Genomic DNA, 22,817 nt, shown 5'->3' with positions numbered 1-22,817 from the left:
TGTTTTAATGAGAAACTTTTAAATGGCAAATTTAACTTTTATAAGCCCCCTCCTAACTTCCCACCTCTTCTTATTTGATGTTTGGTACTCAGCTTTTCTTTATGACTGTATTAAAAACCAAAACTACCTTTTTTCTTATTATTTTCTTTCCCTAAAGAAGTATAATTGATGGGACATTATCATGAACCTTTTTCCAATATCTTAGAAAGAATTGTTGGCATACTTTTGTTCAAATTGCTTCTGAAATATTTAATACTGTCTTATTTTTAAAATGTATTTATAAAACCTACTGGTGGAAAGGAAGCTAAAAGGTTCGTGCAGAATATATTAGGTGGGAAAGGAACTTTTTTTCTTATGGCAATTAGAGTAGAAATTCAAGAGATACTTTAATATCTTTATTTTGAAAGTATATATTTTATCAGTGGATCTGCTTGCCTCTAAGTTTATTTAAGTCATTTTTTGAATGACTATTGCATGCATGCCAGGCACTGTGCTAGGTTCTGGGAATTTGATTGTCAGCAAGACAGATGTTCCATTTTTCATTGTTGTTACTATATATATACTGTATATATTTTAACTAAGTTCTAGTTGTTGTTCACATTCAGGTTGATATATTTCATGTGAAAATTAATTTCCCCAGTAAATTTGTATTTAGTTTTTTTTCAGTACATAAGAATGGCTTTATAAAGGAGAATGAATTTAACATTCATGTGCAAATCAAATTTTTAAGAGTTTGTGGCTTTCATTAATAGGTGAAGAAGGAAGTTTTAGCCATGGGTCTGTTATTGATGGAAGATTTGAAGGATTCATTCAGACTCGTGGTGGCACATTTTATGTTGAGCCAGCAGAGAGATATCTTAAAGACCGCACTCTGCCATTTCACTCTGTCATTTATCATGAAGATGATATTAGTAAGTACTTAAATTTTGCAAAGAGTATATAAATAGTTAAAACTATGTGGAGACAAATGAAACCTGAGCTGTTTTCTTTCCTAAGCTATTAATCAGGCTAGAAAATAGTTTCACAACTAAAATCTCAATTAAAGAATAGATCTATATAGTTGAGACAGTATCATTGTCAGTCTGTGCCAGTACTACTTTGTTGATATGCTACAACCAATTCTATTTGAACTATGAGTCAACTAACTCCGATTGAACTGGAAATTCTATATTGTGATATCATCCAGTTATTTAATGCTGTAACACCTTTGTGTGTGTGGCCTACCGAAGCATCATCTTCTTATGGAAATTTCAGTGTGGATATTTGCATAGTATTTAAAGAATATTTTAGATCTTTTTGTAATTTCTAAGCCTTTTGAGTATTTCTTTTTGGAATCTTGAAATGACTTCCGCTTGGTAAGACTTCCGATTTATCTTTATGGATTTTGTTCTTGATCGTGGTCTTTATATGATGGTAATTTGTTGGGAGAGTTCTTTTTCTGTGTTTTAAGAGTAGAAAATGTATTTAGACTTCCCCTTTTCATTCTACCATTGTCTGTATATCCATAGTCATTTAATCACGAGAATGCTGTAATGAAATGACCCAGAAATACATTCCTCTAATTCACAGGCCTCTTGAATACTCATATTTTATTTTTGACTGTAGTTAAGAGTAGTCTATCAATTTTTGCCTATTTTCCTTATTTGGCAGCTTCCAGGCTTCATTTTCCTTTCTACACATAGAAATTTGTTGTCAGTAATTTCGTTCTCACCCCTGGTAATGTACTGGTAAGTCTCAACAATGTTGACTTCTTGCTCTATCAGCTCTGACAGTTTCTGTACTTAAGTCTGTCCAACTGCTTGTCATCTCTAATGCTCGATTACTATAGAAAATAGCATAATTATTCTAGATAGAATACATTTATGATTTTGGCTACTTTTTAAATCATAAATTCGTTAATGCTACTTGTGCATATTTTTGCTCATCCCTATTTAATTCCTTTTCCAATTTCCCTTCCTGGTATTTCAGACTCTCCTCAAGCTCCAAGCTACAGTCTTCCTTCACAAGCTAGAGTATGAATTCCTTTGCCTTCCTTTCTTTCTGCCAGTAGAATTATCATCTACTTCATTTGTATGTTACTTTGTAATTTTCTGAGTAAGTTAATCATTTTGCAGGTTTACCTCCCCTACCAGGGTGTGTAAGTTCTCCAACTGCAGTTTCTGTTTCTTTTGCTCCTTTAGCATTTCGGATATCATTTATCTCTGCAGCAGTTTCTTCACTGATACTTAATAAAGTCCTGCAACATTTTCCCTATAATGTTTTCTCAAAATCAAACAAGACCTTTGGGAAAGAAAGGAGAGGAAGAAATGATTGACAGATTTTGAACTGATGATTTCCTTCCCATGATATTGTAATCAAACATTTTCCTTTGCTTTGTATGTCTTATAAGTATCTTCAACTGTGTTTGTTCTGCCTTTTATGATTTCTGTTGTTTGTCTTCTCTCTCGTTTCCTTTCTTCTCTTATCTACTTGTATGTAGTTTAAGAATGTTCTGCTCTTTTTTCATACTTTTGTTTCTTCCTCATCATATAATTGCATTTCTTTCACTTTGCATCTTATAGTAACTTTCAAATATCTCCCTTTATTTCACCCTTTTCTTTTTCCCCAGAGGTGATGAGTTAGCTTGCAGAATCAGTGACATTGGATGCAACTTAGTTTTCTGTTCCTTTTGGCATTTAACTTTACCATTGATTTCAGTGCTTAACTCTTACTTGTCTTGGTAAACATATATTCATGGTAGGGAGATCTTTTCACGTTCTGCTTGTTATTACATGCCAGTAGTGGTATTAGAGCTTAAAAACAGCAATGTTTAGAGTGATTTTGTTTGTAACTTCTTCTGGTAAATGGAAATGTAATGATATGAGGATAAGAGTATGGGAAGCAATTGCCTTAAACAGAATTTTTAATGCTTGCAGATTTAGACAATTACTTTGGAAAAACTATCTGAAAATCTGTCTAGTTAACTACAAAAGGAAAGCACCCATGTATTAACCATTTAGTTTTTAAATAGTTGCTCTAGTCTAGATTCTAGACCAAGGGTTGGCAGACTTTTTCTGTAAAGGTCCAGATAGTAAATAATTTGTCTTTGTGGGCCATATTTGCTCTGTTGCAGCTGAATTCTGCCATTGTAATATGAAAACAGCAATAGGAAATATGTAAATGAATGAGCATGGCTATGTTCCAGTAAAACTTACTGACACTTAAATTTGAATTTCATGTAATCTTAACATGACACAAAATATTATTCTTTTAATTTTTTCCCACCATTTGAAAATGTAAAAACCATCTTTAGCTTTCAGGCTAAACAAAAGGACTCATTATCTAGCAGGCTGTTGTTTGCTTACCCCTCTTCTAGAGGATGGCTAGATAAATTTACTTTTTTTTTAATTGAAATATAGTTGACATACAATATTATGTTAGCTTCAGGTGTGCAACATAGTGACTTGACATTTAAATACATTATGAAATGATGACCATGATAAGTCAGTAACATCTGCCACCATACAAAATTATTACAGTATTATTGACTGTATTCCTTATGCTACCTCTCCACGACTTAACTTATTTTATAATTGGAAGTTTGTGCCTTTTAATCTCCTTGACCTAGTTTGCCCAGTCTCTTACTCCCCTTCCCTTTGGCAACCACTGGTTTGTTCTCTGTATCTATGAGTCGGTTTCTGTTTTGTTTTCATTTTTAAGATTCCACATGTAAGTGAAACCACATGGTATTTGTCTAGATTAAATTTACTTTTAATTGGCCCTTTAACCTCTCTGTATAGAATACCTAAGGTTCTAATAGTATTAGTAGTAGTACAAGTAGTTATTACTCTTTGATGTATAACCAGCACCATATAAAGTTCTTTGCTTACATTATTTTGTTTAATCTTCACAATAACCCTATGAGGTATATAGGCACACATATTATCCCTACTTTATAGATGAGGAAACTAAGCCTTAGAAAACTTACGTCACTTGATTGTAGATCTCGTGTCCTTAACCATGTGTCTTCTGCTTCACTCCTGGAAGAAAGCTGTAAATTCTCACTGCCATTATTCCAAGGATTTCTGGGTCTTTTCTGAAATCTGTAAGCCTCCCTGAAATCACACATTTGCATCTATTGCTGTTTAGAGCCAAATTCTTTCCCTAACATATCTAGCAATGGATGCTTTATTTCACAACTAATTAAAAGGGCGAGGATGTCCCTTTATTATTTAATAATAATATTATTATTATTTTAATATAATTTGCTTAAGTGCCAATAATTTATTTTTACAGCTGAAATACTGCATGGCTGTTTAGATCATTGTGTATATACCTGAGTGAATTTGGTGTCCCTGTATTTGTTATTTTCAGCAGAAGCAAATGACAGGGGAGGCACGCCAACTTTGGATAGGAATCCTGATGAGAATTCGGCTACCCTCCTCTTAATACTGTCTTTGCAACTCTAAGCATGAATATATGAAACCACCATGGAAAATGATACTGATATTCTGGAGAACCTTAGGGAATGGCTTCTGAGGCTGTACCAGAACATAGAGACAGTTTTCAGTGAAAATATTTAATAACTTCTAGATGCTTTGATATCCAGTTAGATGTGAAGGTGATAACTACATGTAGTTATCAGCTTAAAATTCATACTTGTTCAATTCCATACTTAGGTGGTAAAAAACACTCTCTTCTAGGACATAAAAGTGTGAACAGTTATGACAGGGTAAGAACACCATTTAGTCCTCTGCCTCTTGGCCCAGTTTATTTTAAAGAAACTGGGAAAAACATTGTCCCATAAACTATACTGCTAGTCTTAGTAATATGAATAGCTTTTAGGAATGACTGACTGTATGATTGCTTGGAATCATTATTACAATCATCGTTGTAAATAGTGGACCTTTGCACCCTTTTGTATACTACCTTTCTGAGAGGCAAAGGTCTAAGTAATTTTCCCATGCTGTACTTATGAAGAAATATTTTGTTTCTGAATTAAAAGATATTTTAAGTAAATACATGAAGCCACAGAGTAAGAGTGTTTAGGTTTATTCTTTCACTTCAGATTATTTATTTTCCTTTGGGTGGTATAGGAAAGCCCAAGGAGCTTGAATTTGCCTGTGCCTCATAGTATTGTATCAATAGTAGGTTACTCTTACTTTCAGCCTGTGTGCTAGCTGTAACTGTACTTACCGCTTCTTTCTCTTGTGCTTCAATGGGAAGACCCCTTATTTCTTGTTCTGAAAAATTGAGACTGTTAAATTTTACTTAACCAGTTCAAGGTGAAGGCCTCCTTCCGGTAGAAGCCTCTTCATTTGTGAAACTTCAGGATATTGCTTTTAATGAACCTTAAAAAAAATCAGTTAGTTTCATATTGTGTTTTTGAAGTTGTGGGTGTAAATGAGTTTTGTCATAGTCACTAAGACTTCCAACTCCTTTTGTGTCAATGTTAGTGGAAAGGAGGGACAAAGGATAGAAGGAAAAGAGGAAAGGAAGAATTGAATTGGAAAGTATTGATAATGACTAGCATTGTTCAAATCTGACATTGTTAGATTGTCACATTTTCCTTCCAGAGGTACCAGGAAATTCTGAGGATTATCATGGAAAGTTTCTATATGTGCTTAAGGTCCAGTCTGAGCTTGGAAATGTGCTTATGTGCATGGAGTTGTGAAAAACTGTGGTAGACACTTGGAAAGATTAAGGAGTGGAGTGTTCTGATTGATAATTCAGTAGCAGAATGGTTTAAGACTATGATAGGAAGTGCCTATGACTTCAGAACTCCCATAGTGTATACAACTTTATTGGTTAATCTCTATACTGTATGTTTTAATTCACATGTTTTACTTAGCATTGATGTTAAATACTTAATTTTCTTAAGCAAAGTGACAGTATTTAAAAGAAATATAAGAATTTAGTGGCATTGTTGACTCTGTTTTTGCTTTTTTTTTTCTGAGTTAATCTCTAGGGAAATATAATTTCTCCAAATAATTCACAGGCACAAGTGAAGAAAAGTTGAGAAGCCTGTGAGAAATGGTAGCTATTTGAAAAATATTTAATTAGAAATGTAAGATATTTAATTGGGAACACATTTAAAAAAGCAGATTAAAAAGAGACAGTGAGGGGTTTAATTCTTTTTGCAGAATTTGGAGAAAATATGCCCAGCCCTTTCATATTATTCAGTCACAGTTTATTTTGTTTTATTTATGTAAATAAGACTCAAGTTGAGAACACTTTAGATCAAGACATTTTCTGATTGGTTACCATATATATCGGGTTGGCCAAAAAATTCATTCAGGTTTTTCCGTAAGATGTTACGGAAAACCCAAATGAACTTTTTGGCCAACCCAATATATATTTGTATATATATTTATTTAAAAACATAAATAGAAAATATTTTGGCTGCATAATGATCATTTCAGAAACGTAAGATTATTTAAAAATAACAAAGCTCTTATATTGTAAAACAGCTTTAAAACTCATCCTAGAAAGTAAAATTATATTTGGAAATTTTGTTCTTTTTTTCCGAGAAATATGACCTCATGATTGTGTTTTGCAGTGTTTGAGACGTTTTTACAAACAGATTGAATAAGAAAATTAATTCATTGTACATCTGAATATTGCATTAAAGATGCAGTTTTTAATAAGTTGTCATTATACTGTCAAGTCATATGTTTTGAGAGTTTGGAAGAAGTTTATAGACATTTGATGTGGTAGTAAGAAGAATGAATTTGAAAGTTTTAAATTAAGACTTCACAAGCATATGCATTTAAAAAATAGGGATTTTCTTTTGGGGGGCATTGTTTCTTCATCATACCTCATCAGCAAACTGTTCATGGAAAATAGAGTTTTCTGGAGTAGACCAGAAGATTGATGTAGTTCTGAATTCAATAGAATTCTGTAACTTTAGTACGATTGCAAAAGGGACTAGAATTAGTTCTAAACGCTAAGTTTGAAGATGATGGAAACTGAAGCCTAAAGAGTCTTAAGCCACTTGGGCAAGATATTTTCATGGCAAGGATCCATGTTTCCTGGCTTTTACTCCAGTACTTATTAGTTACATCGTAAGTTAGTAGAGACTTGTTTAAAGGTGGCTAAAGTCAAGGGACTTAATGACGGTAAAGACAATTATTGTGAGGATTAAAAAAAAGATTAGGAGACAGCTAAGGCTTTATTTTTGGTATCATTGTTGATTTTGCAGAAGTGTGGCTATCTTCCCTACTGAAAAATAGAGTAAATTTACATTTTAGGTTCAACTTTTATGAGTGATGAGTTATAGAAAAACTAGTAGAAGTAGCATTGAGTATATATGTGTGTATGTACTAGGGATAAGAGGCGCTAAAACTAGGTCTTTCACATCTCTTCTAGCACAGTTCAATGCTTGACATTTATGCTAGCGACCTTGTGAGTGTGCCTGAGGACATTGGTCTAGGACTTGGGCCCTGTAAAGAGCTGCTTTACATTGTGATATCAGATTTATTATAAAAATGTTAAATTCTGTTCATGGTTTATAAATTTGGAGATTATATCATCTCCATAAGCAATCTTGTTATATTTATATTCAAACATTAGACTAGGAATTCACTGATGTAGATTTTACTGCTTTCAGCAACTGTAGAGGCTTAGAATTGCTGGGGAAGGAAAAAATTGCCCTCTGCCCTTTTTAGGTTCTTCTAGGTGGTCTAAGAATTAAATTGACATGAGACAGATTAAAAGGAGAAAATCAAATTTAATTATGAATGTACGAGGTCTCCATCAGAAAAATGAGGCCCCAGTTAGGCAATTGAGGTTTATATGGCATTTGAGAGGAGAAGGGGCTAGGGGTTTGGTACTTCAAGGGGGAGGAAAAAAATTATAGGAAGATGGAAAAGCAAATATTGGGTAAACAAATGTTTGCTCTGCCATGCAGGGACAAGGGGACACAGAGAGGACTTGGTCTCTGGGCCCTGCCAAGTTCCTTCTACCACACCTAGCCCATTATCTTTGTAGATCTCTATGTTGATAGTGCTGTTCCTGAACCAGGCCCTTTATCTAAATTCTTCTAGGCAGTTAAAGGGCAGGTAAAAAGAAAGACTTCCTTAGTCTTCTGTTTCTTAAAAATAATCAGTCTAAAATAATCCTTATGCCAGAGAGAGACATTTTGGGGTGGCAGATTTTGTTCCCCTGCAGAATCATGGACTTAAAGGCAACCTTGTAGGGGACTTCCCTGGCGGTCTAGTGGTTAAGACTCTGCACTTCCAATGCAGGGGGTGCGGGTGTGATCCCTGGTCGGGGAACTAAGATCCCACATGCTGCGTGGCACAGCCAAAAAATGAGAAAATATTTTTAAAAAGGTGACCTTGTAGATCAACTGCTGACCTTGTAGTTAAAACTGTTGCAGAGTTTAATTCATTTGCTTAAGATCACACAAGTTAGTGGGAGACATGGTAAGGAAAAAGCCCAAGAGGTGATGTGTCAGAACTGAGGCATGGCATTTGTATGAGAAAGTGGTTTGAAGGGAAATCTGGACGAAGTTTTAGAATAGCTTTGTGACCTTATGCAAGTAAGTAACTTTACCTTTTCTGGGTGTCATTTTCTTCGTGTTATAAAGTGAGTATGTAGATCATTAATACTTCTTATTTCTTCTAAAATTTGATGATTCCAAACTGCTTTTGCTCTAAAACTGGAAATATTTTTGGTTTTTCTGATTATCAAATGACTATATAAAATAGACATTTTTGCTTGTGAATTAAGTAGAAGATGAAGTGTATCCACCACCGTTAGCATTTTGGTGAATAGCCCTTTAGGTCTTACTTATCATTTTTTTTTTCTTAATAAATTTATTTTATTTATTATTTGAGTGTCTAATCTGTACAAGACACTTTCAGATACATTGGATACAGTGATGAACAGGGCAAAGTTTCTGTACTAACGCACTTTACAGTCTCCTGATCAGAATAATAGAGCAACGTTTCTCCTGTTGACCTGATACCCGTGATTCCCTTGGCCCCCAACACTAACCTTTCTTAAAAAACAAGGGTGGGAAGGGACATGCCTGGACCAGCTCTGAGTTTCTGTTTCCTGGGAGAGCAGGGTTGTGAGTGCATGTTGAAAAGGGGACCATCTTTAGCTTACTGTCCTTCATACTATGCCCTTCTCTCCCTGCTCTCCCCACCCTCCCCAAACAGAGACTGGTTGTGGGGGATGGGGAAAGGGGCACTAGGGAGAAAGGGCCTCTGTCCACTGCAATTGGAAGAGGGAAGGGTATTTGGGGGCTGTTTGGCCCATCCGTCCATTCCTCCACACTCATCATCTCTCCTTAAAGAAAACAAAGAGTCTGCTCATCTGTTTACTGTCTCAATGAATCCGTGTGGATTTTTGGCAACTTTGGGAGTCAATGGCATTTTCATGGGCAAGGACCCAACCTACCTACCCTTCAGATACCTAACAAATCAACTTTTTGTACAGTGTCTGTGGAACCACTGTCTTTTAAATTCAATGAATACCATAAAAGTTGGGTCATTTGATTGAATTTAGTGATTCATAGTGTGTCATTGGAGGAATTACACCAAGTTTTGATGGTTAGAGAGTTATCTCATAGCTAAAGCTTTGGACTCTGCAGTCAAATTCCTAACCTGGCAGTCACTTTGAGGGAGGGATGGCTTGCTGGGAGTAGTGAGGAGGTAAAGTCTAGTCTAGTTAGTCTGTAGTGAGAAGTGGGTGTTTTATGCATCCCTTGGGCAGATGATCTGAACTGTAAATATTCCCCCTTCCTGGAGTGGATGATTGAGAGTTAACTAGAGCTATTTCCTGCTTGAGGTGGTATCACAATATATGTATTATTTATATCTGTGCTTTCTACAACAAAACAGAAGCAAGAGGTTGGCATGCAGAGGAACTGGAAGAAAGGCCGTAGATTTAAAGCTGATCTTTGTTTTAAATAGGCTGAATATTCTACGCCAATGACTCATTCTTTGTGAAAGAATATGCTGTTTGGCCTTTTCAGGGGAACTACAGTTGCATCCTATGATTTAGCATCTCAATGAGGGCTTATTCATTAGTTGAACAAAGGCTTTTTCTAGAAATGGGGATTATATTGTCAGTAATTTTAGAGGGAAAATGTCATTGTCCATTTTCATAGTTAATGTGGTGACCAGGGAAAATAGGCTCTTTTAGAAGTTTTGAAAGTATATGGGAAACATTTTATACTCGATTCCTTTTTTTCTATTGGGAGAGTTTTGTGCTGACAGATTTTGAAGCATATATAAAATTTATGATATATAAGATACAATTTACAAAGAAACAAAACACTCTAGTTCTTTTAAATATTCTAATTCTTGATGTTTCTTTTTTTAAAAACAATTAATTAATTAATTAATTAAATTTTGGCTGCGTTGGGTCTTCGTTGCTGCACGAGGGCTTTCTCTAGTTGTGGCGAGCAGGGGCTACTCTTTGTTGTGGTGCGCGGGCTTCTCATTGCGGTGGCTTCTCTTGGGGAGCACGGGCTCTAGGCACATGGGCTTCAGTAGTTGTGGCATGCAGGCTCAGTAGTTGTGGCTCACGGGCTCTAGAGTGTAGGCTCAGTAGTTGTGGCACACGGGCTTAGTTGCTCTGCGGAATGTGGGATCTTCCTAGACCAGGGCTCGAACCCGTGTCCCCTGCATTGGCAGGCGGATTCTTAACCACTGTGCCACGAGGGAAGTCCCTTGATGTTAATAATGTTTTAAATTATAGTGTACTATATAAATAATAGTTTTATTTTTTAATTCCCCTACACATTTATAAATAACAAGAGAGTTTCAGTAGTTTGACAAAAAATTTTGAAGGCCATGGAGCAGTTGTAATTTTCCCCATTGATTATTAAGATCACTTTGTATAGTTTCAGCTTGCATGGTCCGTTTTACTGCCTACAATACAGTGGTAAAGCGCGGACTGCCTGAAGTTAAACAGTGAAATAGGATTGAGAAGGGACTCTGGAAATACATTATCATTGTCAGATGGCATAAAGGAACTGCTTGAGGTTACAGATTATAATTTTTTTTTTTTAAAGATTTATTGATTGATTGATTGATTGCTATGTTGGGTCTTCGTTTCTGTGCTAGGGCTTTCTGTAGTTGCGGCAAGCGGGGGCCACTCTTCATCGCGGTGCGCGGGCCTCTCACTATTGTGGCCTCTCTTGTTGCGGAGCACAGGCTCCAGACACGCAGGCTCAGTAGTTGTGGCTCACGGGCCCAGTTGCTCCGCGGCATGTGGGATCTTCCCAGACCAGGGCGCGAACCCGTGTCCCCTGCATTGGCAGGCAGATTCTCAACCACTGTGCCACCAGGGAAGCCCCCAGATTATAATTTTTGAATGAGAATAGTTACAGTTACCAGTTGCTTCTCCAGCCCCATTCAACTGGAGCGGTATAGGTAGAGAGCTGAATTTAAACAGGTTTTGGTGGAGAGATGGGAAGGGGGTGGTGGCAAGGGAGTTTAAGGTAAATGCAGTGGAGTAATTATAATAATAATTGACTATGGGATTTAAGCTGAATAAGGAGAAAGAGAATATCCACTAGTGAACAGGGTGGTAGCATAGGTGGATTGAAGGGTTTTTGAGATGTCGAAGTATTGTTGGAGTCTAAAGGGAATGTTCTGAAAAGATGAGTGGTGGAAAGAAAGGATGAGGAAGTTGAGATTAAGAAGGGGTTTCAGAAATTGAAGTAGGAGAAGACAGTTGGAGAAAAGGTAAGATGAGTGTATTGGAAGGATCATCCCCATTAATGTTGAAATCACTAAGAATTATGATTGGATGGTATCAGAGAGAGTGACAGTGAGTTAGGAGCTATAAATAAGGTAATAGAGGGAAGTAGTGAATTGGAGGCAGCAAAAACTTATAGTAAATTGGAGTACTTGATGGTGTAGTCTCATGACTATAAAAGCTGAGCCCCAATGAGAATAGTCCTGATGTTCCCAAGGCAGGAAGTGGTAGATAGCTGTGAGTGTTTAAGTAAGTGGGGGTCAAGGGAATGTCTTCCTAAGAACAGGGAGAGTTCTGGGGTTCCCCCTTGATTTCTTTTTTTTTTTAAAACAAATTTATTTATTTATTCATTTATTTAATTTTTGGCTGCATTGGGTCTTCGCTGCTGCACGCGGGTTTTCTCTAGTTGCTGAGAGTGGGGGCTACTCTTTGTTGTGGTGCGCGGGCTTCTCATTGCGGGGGCTTCTCTTGTTGCGGAGCACGGGCTCTAGGTGTGCGGGCTTCAGTAGTTGGGGCGCATGGGCTTCAGTAGTTGTGGCGCATGGGCTTCAGTAGTTGTGGCTCGCGGGCTCTAGAGCGCAGGCTCAGTAGTTGTGGCGCACGGGCTTAGTTGTTGCATGGCGTGTGGGATCTTCCCGGACCAGGGCTCGAATCTGTGTCCCCTGCATTGGCAGGCGGATTCTTAACCACTGCGCCACCAGAGAAGTCCCTAAGTCTATCATTTCTTCCACATTTATTGATTGGAATTTTACAGCTGTTGCAATCTTGACCTCTGGTAAAAACTAACGTTTAAATCAGAGCTGTTATATCAATGTAAGTAGGTTGTCCATAACCCCTACCTCCTACCTGCCAGTTTAGATTTGTATTGTGATATTTAGTTAGTATTTCCAGTGAAATAGGTCACTAGTGTCCACTTCAGGTTCTAGATTTACTTAAGACACAGTGTTTCTAATTATAATTCTATGTATTATAAGTATATGCTACTTAAGGATGTTTCAGTGCTTCCCCTCTAACCCATGTCTCCATATTTTATTTTGATAGTTCTCTTAATTATGGGTAGTAGATTGAATTATAAAATATGTTCATGAACTAAGGAGAACCTTAACAAGGGAAGTATGTGAACTTTGAGAGAGTGGAATAAACTTTTAAATGACTACACTAAATTGAACAGCTGTCTGGAAATAGAAACAATTCAGTTAAGGCTAAATTAATCACTGTTTAATTATAAACGGAAAACAAGTGATAATAAAATAGTTATTGCTTTGTAAAGCATTCACTTGAATTATACATTGAAGAAATTTAAACTCAGTCTGCTTTTACTATGCCATAGAGCATGTTTCTAGGTTACTTTCTCTTATGACTAGTTGGTATTCATTGAAGGAATTCAAACCAAATATGATATTATATTTGCCTAACTGTAGTTCAAATTGAGGTAGCTTTGTACATTTGCAGAATAAGAAATTTAATGTGTTTGAATGGAAAGTTATAAATTACAAAATGAAGTAAATTGCAGTGTTAAAATGCTCTATGTATCTGAAGTGGGACAGGTTGGGAAAGTTAAACGCAGAATAAAGAATGATTATTATTCTTTTTTAGAATTCACAAATCATTCATATGACAAAAACTTAGAGACCAATGATGTTGAAGGAGAACTTCAGAACCTGCCAGGTTTTAAAAGTAGAATGCCTAGCATAATGCCTTTCCCATTGGAGCCCAATAAGCATTTATGGCTTTCATTAATTATGACAGTTAAATTTTCATTTATAAGATAATTGGTAATACCTAAACATGTGACAGTAATAATATTTCTTCTTTGTGTTTTAGACTATCCCCATAAGTATGGTCCACAGGGGGGCTGTGCAGATCATTCAGTATTTGAAAGGATGAGGAAGTACCAGATGACTGGTGTGGAAGAAGTAACACAGGTAAGGATTTTAATACAAACTTGTGTTTAAGAAATGGAAGTGAACTTGGGTTTGTGTTTCTGCATTAAAAATGTATGTTCTAGGATTTCTAAAAGATTTATACTGCCGTCGGGAAATATTTATATTTTTTAATGCTCAAAGAGGCCAAGTAACTTGCTTATAATAAAGGTGTGATGCTGCGATTTGAGTACAAATCTGCATGACCCAAAAAACATAACGTGTCCAAAATATTCTCTTACGTGTTTTATCATAAAATTAAAAAATATCCAGTCTGAACATGTATTTTGTATAAATGTGTTTGTATTAATATGAAAATTAGAGTGACCAACTTCCCCTGGTTTGCCTGAGACTTCTCCAGTTTAACGTTGAAAATCATGTGTCTCTAAGCAAACCAAGATGGTTAGTTACCCTAATAAAAATCATAGTACTTTTGATATTTTAAGTTTTTCTGCCATTGACTGTTGACGTTTTATTCTTTTTTGACCTCCTTTATTTCATTCATAGGTGATAGTTTTATGGTTATTTAAAACACAAGTTTAAAATTAAAAAAAATTTATTTTTATAATAAAGCATCATATATCTTGAACATCCTTTCTAAAAGTAGTAGCATTGATTAACATTTCTTGAGTCGCAAATGCAGATTTGTATGTTTCTTAATCTGCAAAATGGCATAAATAATACCATATCAAATGGGTCTTTTTAAGTCTAAGTGAGATTTTATTCTTGTCTTCATTGAACAATTTTGTATTGATCTCCCATATGTCAGAAGATCTGTGATAGGTTCTGGGAATATGTGGAAATTAAGATGAAGGCTTGTCCTCACAAAGTTTATAGTTTAATTGGAGACACAGAAAAATTGAAGATAGTAGGAAATGGAAGAAGATTAAGCAAAGGGTGATATTCTACACACAAGAAGACTAGTTAACCTAGCCTTGCAAGTGTTTGAGGACAATAATCAGAAACTAAAAGAAAAAGCAGAAGTTAGGTTGACCATGAAGAGATGGAAAGAGGAGGAACAGTATATACAAGGCCAGAGAGATAGCAAGACCAGTAAAGAATTCTTAACTTCAGAGTGAGGTGCAAAACTAGAGACAAGGAGACTAATTAGGAGTTGTTGCAGTTATTCAGTTGAGAAGTGATAGTGGCTTGTACTAAGGTATCGGCAATGTGGATAGAGAGGCTGAGAGTATAGATTGCTAGATATAATACTGTTTAACAGTGGCTAGACATAACATTTAATATACAAATGTAGGTTGTATTTTTTTATATCAGCAACAAACCACCAGAAATGTCACGTAAGAGAGGATACCATTAAAATAATATCAAGAATATTATGTATCAAAGAATAAACGTAACAAAGAATTATAAGACCTGTATAAGGAAAATTACAAAATTTTATAAGAAATGTTATAGATGATTGATTTTATTATGGAGAGGTATACTATATAAATTGGAACATAATACCTAATACAAAAACATTAATTTTCCCCATATTGATTTGTAGATTCAGTGCAATTCCATACAAATTACAACATGATTTTTCACAGCACTTGATGGGTCTAAAATGTTACACGGAAAAGTGAAGGCTAAGAAGAAGTGAGGCCCATCTGAAGGTGATGAACAGGAAAGAGAGATTTACCCTGGAAGATATTAAGACTGACTCTAGTAATTGAGAGTGTACTTTCAGCATAGGGATGTACAAATTGACCAGAGGAGTAAAATTGAGTGCTCAGGAACAGATCCATATGTATATGAAACTTTGTTATGTGGTAGAGGTGAAATCTCAAATCAGGGAGGAAAGTAGAGACTATTGAATAAATGGAGCCAGAGAAAATGTTTATCCATTTGGAAAAAATGAAGTTGGATCTTCATCTCACATCATATTTAAAACAAAACAAAACTCTGTAAAGTACTAAAATGAAAACTTTGAAACTCTTAGAACAAGTAAGTGGAGATTTCCCTTTCCAGCCGTGATAGAGTAACAGGTATCCAACTAGCCATCCTGCAAAAAACAACTGGAAAACAAAACAAGAACAACAACAACAAAAAGAAACAATTGTTTTCAAATATTGGCCAACAGGCAGTACAGGATTGAGATACCTGAGAGAGGAGAAATAAATATCTCTGTGATTTCCCTGACTTTTTGACTGGAGGCAAAATTTTAGGAATGGCACAGTGAAGGGCATTTCAAGAAGAGTAAGAAGTGCACAGCACTGTTGCACAATTGAAGAGATACGTTCAGGTTCTGGAAGGCTGAGGTATCTGGATTTATGGACATAGTACCTGAGAGGAGAGAGCTATGCTGAGAAAAACTATAGATATCTGCACAGGGGTCGCCTTGAATCTTAGCCGGATTCTAAGCTTTGCATGCACAGGGCAGGATTCTATGAGAAAACTACCCGAGAAAGAAAAACTACTGAGGAATCTATGAACTGAACAACTATCAGAACTTGTACTTGGTAGAGATCCCAAGCCATGCTTGGAGTAGGCTAATCTCATCCTAGACTAAAGGCTACTCCAGACCTGTCCTAACTAAGCTGAAAAACCAAACTTCAGGAAGATCAAGGTGATTTTCAAGTAAATTCGTTGCCTGTCAGAACAAAGCTCAATAATACTTGTTAAAGAAGGACACTGAATGCAGATACTCAACGATGTAGCATTCAGAATGTCAGATGTTCAGAAAACATTGCTAGATGACAAGAAGCTCAAGAAGTTGGAAAATGTGATCCATAATCAGAACAAAAAACCACCCAGATAGAAACAGACTAGAAATTACAGGCATTAGCACATGAGGGCTTTGAAACACCTCATATTAATGTGTTCAAAAAACTACAAAAAACTATGAAAACAAAGAGAAGAGAATAGTAATTATAATAAAAGAACCAAATATAATCCCCCAGTGGGGATTTATCTAGTAATTGACAAACAGATTTTCAAAGTTATATGGAAATGTAAAGGACCTAGAATAGCCAAAACAATTTTCAAAAAAGAACAAAAGCTAGAGGACTTATACTACCTGATTTTGAGATTTACTGTAAAGCTACAGTAATCAAGATGGTGTCGTCTTGACCTCAGGATAGACTTAGGTCATGGAGCAGAATAGAGAGTCCATATCCATTTGGCCAGTTGATTTTCACAAAAATCCCAAGGTAATTTAAAGGACAAAAGAGCAGTCTGACAGATAGTACTGGAACAATTGAATATCCATAAAAAAAAAAGAACCTCAACTTATACCATTACACCTTATACAAAAATAAACTCAAAATGGATAATAAATCTGCATGCTTAAAGCTAAAACGTAAACTTCTAGATAAAAACATAGAGGAAATTTTTGTGACTTTGGAATAGACAACAATTTCTTAGGACACAAAAATACCCTGCCGAAAAAAATTACGAACTCGACTTTGTCAAAATTAAGAACTTCTCAAAAGATACAGTTAAGAAAATGTAAAAAGAAGCCACAGACTGTGAGGAAAATGTCAGCAGTACATATATCTGACAGAAGCCTTCTCCGGAATATAACAAGAACTCTTATAACTCAGTTTTTAAAAAATGGTCAAACCTCAATTAAAAAATGGGCAAAAGCATTTGAAAAGACACTTGACAAAAGAAGATATTAAAAAATATTTTGTATTTTGAAGTAGAGAAACACTTTGAATAAGGCATGGAATCTTTGACTATTAAAGAATTGATGTATTTCACTCCATGAAAATTAAGAGTGAAGGACACCTTAAAGTGAAGACAGTTATAAACTTTGAGACAATATTCACAATTCATAACATTGACAAAGAATTGTTTTCAGGAAATAGGGAAGTAGTCCTTCTCCTGTTTAGAACAACTAATAGAGACCAACCTGACCTCAAAATATGAATATTTAAAAAAATATATGTTTATGTTTATATTTGTGTCTGCATGTGTGTGTATTTGTTAGAAGGCGTTGGAGAGATAACAAAGCTGTGAAGAAGTGTGGGACCAGATCTTAGGGAAAAAAGAGGGCACTTAGGAAGGTGAGCCTGACGTTCAGGGCTACCTTTTCTCTAGCTTTATCTTCCAGTTCCTGAGGAGGTAGCTAAGAGACTGAAAAGCTGAATAGAACCCTCCAGATTCTTGAGGCTAAAGATAAAAATACTATTTCGGGACTTCAGGTTGGGATCTTGAATGAAAGGCTGCTCCCTAGAAGTAAGGGTGTATCAGAAAGTGTTCTGCCTCCCCTCCCAGGGGTTAAAGTTTCACACCACATCTTCTTAATCTCTGATTGGATTAAGGTAATCGAGGATTACTAGTGCACCAAGGCTCATTGCCTGCCAGAAGTGAAAACAGATTTTCTCTTGAGAAAGATATCATTACTTGTTGCCTCAGATTATATCTATGGTTTTCCATGTACATCATCTGGCACTCAGTTCAAAATAATCAGCACATTAGCAAATGAGACAACATGATGGAAGAGTGAGAGGGAAAAAATTATTTATCAAACATTAGCCATTCAAGAATAAATGACAGGTATACACCCTCAGAGAGCTTACAGTATAGCTGGGGTGTCAGACATGTAAACAACCTAAAGGTATGTGAATAATGAAATGATCAGACACAGATACAGACCTTATAATATGTTCAAGTACATAAAGAGGAAATTAAAATTTTCAGCAGAAAATTGAAAATGAACAAAAGAACCTGATGGAAATTCTAGAATTGAAAAATATAACAACAGAAACGAAGGATTTGACGGGCTTAGATCTGAATAGTACGTCATAAAAAAATAGGGTAAACCACTTAGAAACAAAAGTGTAGAAAATACAGAAAAGAGCTTAAGAGACATAGGTGATACATTAAAAAGGTCTAAAGTATGCGTAATTGATATCTCAGAAGGAGAAAAAATGAGAGTGGAATAGGGACAGATGGTGGCTGAGAATTCCACATATGACAGAGAATATCAAACAACAAATTTAGTAAACCCTGTAATTAGCGCAGGAAAAGTCTTTCACAAAGAAAATAACACTAGTACAATATTAGAAAAGTCTAAAAACCAAAGAATATACTCAAAGCAACCAATAAAAAAAGTCTAGTCACCTTCAGAGAAGCAACAGTAAAAATGACAGCTCATTTCTCATTGGAAACAGTTGAAACCAGAAGACAATGGAATGTGCTGAAACAGTAACTGCCATCCTAGAATGATGTACTGAGCGAAAATAGATAAAAGTACAATGAAGACAGTAACTAAGAGAACAGTCAAACATGGAGTTGTCAAGGGAGAAGGAAATTATAAAATGTGAGTGTAAATTTGGAATTGTGGCTTAAAATTGAATTAAGTTGAATTCTCTATTACTCTGTCATCAAAATTCACTTAACATGGTGCTTTTAGATGTCAACAAATGTTTAAGTGCTTGGATTCAATAGCAGTGTTAATTCTTTGAACAAATACTTATTGAGTGTCTACTGTTTGCCTGCGAAGTGTGTGTTAGCTGATAGCAGTATAGTGAGACGCAAACACCGAGATAATTCCTTCTTTCCAGACCTCTCATTCTAGTGGTTGAAGTAATAATGGTGGTGGGCTGGGGACAGAAAATAAACAAATAACCACATGATAAACTGTAAAGGACATGGGTACATTGTTCTGTGAGGTGGTATAAGGGGTGAATTGATCTTTGCTGAGTCTGAAGAAAAGAAGTTAACTAGATCAGGAGAGACAGCATCACCGTGTGCAAAAGACTGTGACAGGATGCAGACCGTGTGTTGGAGGATTGGAAAGAAGGCCTGTGTAGCTGTAGCACAGAGAGCTATTGTTGGGTAATGTAGTAGGGTCTCTCTGTGAAGTAATACGGAATGGGACGAAACTGGGCAGGTAAGTAGAGTCTGCAGTGCTGACTGGGTGGTGCATATAAAGGATTTACGACTTTATCCTTAGAGCCATGGGAAATCATTGAAATACAAATGCAAGTGGGTAATATTTTGAAAATTGTGTTTTGAAAGGATTGCAGTATGAAGATTAGATTGAAGGCCACAAGTGGATAGAGATAGATTCCCATCGCTCAGATTGCAATACTCTAGGTAATAAGTGATGGTGGCTTGGGCTAATGTGATGGAGCTAGAGGTAATGGACAGATGCCCTAAGTATTTAGAAGCTAAATCTGACAGGGCTGGGTGATAGATTGAGTATTAGAGGTGAGGTAGAGGAAGATATCAAAGTATTGTAAACTACTGTAAGACTTGCTTTATATTTACATATTAAATGGTATGTTTTGAAAATGTTTCAAGGTTAAAGAATTGCTTGAATAAATTAGTCATCTATATAGTAGAATGTTATGAGACTGAAAGTGGTGTTTATGAAGAATTTTTAACAGTGCAAGGAAATACCTGTGGTTTTACATAATAAAGTAGAAAGTGAAATTGTTTATAATGTGTATTCTTAACTTTATAAAATTATAATAGTGAAGCATACTGCTGATTAGAAATGACTCTTTTTGACATATAGACACCTCAAGAAGAACATGCTATTAACGGTCCAGAACTCCTGAGGAAAAAACGTACAACTTCAGCTGAAAAAAATACTTGTCAGCTTTATATTCAGACTGATCATCTGTTTTTTAAATATTATGGAACACGAGAGGCTGTGATTGCCCAGGTATTTATAATTTTGCTACTATTTTAGTTTTCATATTCTCATATTGTTTCATTATACCTGTATATTCCTCTAAAAATTAAAGTTAGTGCATATCTCATTTTGCAAAAATAAAGAGTATGTATTTTCAGTTGTGATATGAGAAAATATGTACGATAAGAACACAAATAACTGAAAGACCAGTTAGGATATTTTAGTGTCATTCTAAAGAGAGATGTAAGAAAATGATTTCATGAAGGAGATGATGACACTGGGAGCTGAGCTTGGAAAAGAGGGTCAAATTGTCATTTGTGGTCTTAAAGGAGGGAAAGGTAGAGGAGCCTTTCTAATAAGAATAATTAATTTCTATTCTGTATTCTCCTTGTACTTAACACTTTTTAAGTTACATTACTATCTACATTTGTGTCTTATTGAAGTATAAATTTTTTGGAGACACTCTTCAAAATATCCTTCATTTTGAAGGTATCCAGTGAGAGTTTGATGAATGCATTTTGAGTCCAAGGATTTGAGACTGAGAGGGTGGAGGTGTCATTAGTATAAATGGTAGACTCATATTGTTGGTGGTGATGAACTTACTTTTAGACGCGTTTAGAAGCCCATGTACATGGTGATTATAGGGTATTGAAAATGTAGAACTGGAGCTTGGGAGAGGTTAGCCTTGAGCTTTCTGCATGGAATTTAAGGGTGCAAAAGAGATAGTTAAAATAAGGAGAGAGAATGAAATCAAAAGGGAAGGAACTGGGAGATAAAATCTCTTTATAGTGAATAGGATGACAAGGAGAAGCTATGGGCTAAAATATAATAGTTAAAGAGGTAGGAGATAAAATAGGATTAGCCAAGGAATAAGCAAAGTTTCACAACAAAATGCATAACCAATAGTGTCATATGTGGAGATACCAAAGAGAATGACTACAAAGTAATTAACTCGATGTATATGTATGTCAAATATACAATGTATATTTGTATATGTATGTCAAATCATGATGTACACTTTAAATATCTTACATTTTATTTGTCAATTATACCTCAGTAATGCTGAAAAAAAGAGAGAATGATTATAAAGGTTAGCTGAGTTTTAGTTATTAGAATATTATTGATGGACTTTAAGCAAGCTCTCAATAAAGTTGTGAGGGTGAAAACATTGTGAACAATAAGGAATGGGTTGGCAGGAGCAGTTAGGGTTTCAAGAGATGTGAAAAACAGAAAAATAAATGGTGGCTTAGAAATAATATGGAATATTTGAGTGAAAGGGGGATACATGAGAAGTTGGTCAGAAGACGAAAATGATCCAGTAGAGAAGCAGTGTAAGATATGAGAAAGAAAAACTGATGTGAAACAGTGTCCTTGAAGATCCAGTAAAGATTGGGGTTAAGAATATAGAAAAGTTACTCTTTAAGGAAGAGTTACCATTTGAGGGAGATAGAAATGGATAAAGATAGAAAAGTTTGGGGACTTCCCTGGTGGCGCGGTGGATAAGACTCCGTGCTCCCAATGCAGGGGACCCTGGTTTGATCCCTGGTCAGGGAACTAGATCCCACTTGCATGCCGCAGCTAAGGAGCCCGCCTGCCGCAAGTAAGACCCGGCGCAACCAAATAAATAAATAAATATTAAAAAAGAAAGAAAGAAAGACAAGTTTGAAGGTTAAAAGAGCAGGAGATCAAGATGAACTCTCAGTAAAGTAAGATGTCTGATCAGTCATCTGTGGAAAAATGTTTGAACTACCACTGTTGGGGGTGGACAAGGAACAGTGAGAATTGGATAAGGGATTGCTAGGCCAAGCTGAGGGTAGATAGCACAGATTTATAATGGACTTTATCAGCAGTGTTATGATATTCTTTATCATTGTTTGGCAACCTGGGCTACTTTTAAAATTATTATTGTTAATGCTTTTACTTGACTATTTATGTTTATATAATTCCTTTGAAAATAGTTTTGAACCTATATATATATGCATGTTTTCACATAAGTGGTAGCAAGAGTGCTTTTTGTAAATGAAGATGGGAAGGTTGTCTGTAGAGTGGTTTAGAAGCCAGAGAGTTAAGTTGGGAGTCAGCTAGGAAAAAGAGGATCTTTTTGTGTTCTATAACCCTGTTTATCTCTTCTTAGAATTTAGCAAAATCTGAATGTATGTTATTTATATTTGTATTACTTCCTTCCCTTCCTCCCCCTCTAGAATAAATCTGTAAATTTATAGGGACTTTCTGAATTTTGTTCACCCCTATACCTCCAGCACCTAAAACAGCGCCTACCATATAGTAAATGGTAGACAAAACTTACAGAATATGTACTAGTGCATCAATGGAAAGACTGAAGTCAGAGAATGACTGAGTGTCCTGATATTATCAGGGAGGTATTCACAGAAGATGTTTGAGCTGAGTCTAAGGGGTAGATACCCTAGGCATAAGGAAGCAGCATGCGAAAAGGCATGGAGGTATGACATTGCAGGATGGATTGAGGAAACCAAATTTTATTGGGTTGGCCAAAAAGTTCGTTCAGTTTTTTCCATAAGATGTCACTAGTAGTGCTTAATTGTCTTTAATTTCATTTGAAACAATTTTGTTAGATTGTATTGTGACAG

General features: G+C 35.7%; 1 protein-coding gene and 1 long non-coding RNA gene across 5 annotated transcripts in view; one reads left to right on the top strand and one right to left on the bottom strand.

Moving 5' to 3' along the window:
- Window positions 1-22,817, bottom strand: part of LOC309654354 — a 498,770-nt gene that overhangs the window by 33,273 nt on the left and 442,680 nt on the right. The gene's annotated exons all lie outside the window — the stretch shown is intronic.
- The window catches only part of ADAM10 (ADAM metallopeptidase domain 10), a 110,705-nt gene that overhangs the window by 42,447 nt on the left and 45,441 nt on the right, over window positions 1-22,817 (top strand). For 3 of the 4 annotated variants that reach the window (XM_082446278.1, XM_082446281.1, XM_082446279.1), the window contains exons 4-6: window positions 753-911; window positions 13,522-13,622; window positions 20,092-20,241. In XM_082446278.1, coding sequence (XP_082302404.1) covers window positions 753-911; window positions 13,522-13,622; window positions 20,092-20,241 — 410 coding nt within the window. The remainder of the gene's footprint in view (window positions 1-752; window positions 912-13,521; window positions 13,623-20,091; window positions 20,242-22,817) is intronic. The other variant, XM_082446280.1, reaches the window with a different exon arrangement.

Source organism: Balaenoptera physalus (genome assembly GCF_965194825.1).
Source record: "Balaenoptera physalus genome assembly, chromosome: 2".
In the NCBI taxonomy this organism is placed as follows: Eukaryota; Metazoa; Chordata; class Mammalia; order Artiodactyla; family Balaenopteridae; genus Balaenoptera; species Balaenoptera physalus.
Note: the sequence above shows the minus strand (reverse complement) of the source record. Positions and strands in the feature narration are given on the sequence as shown.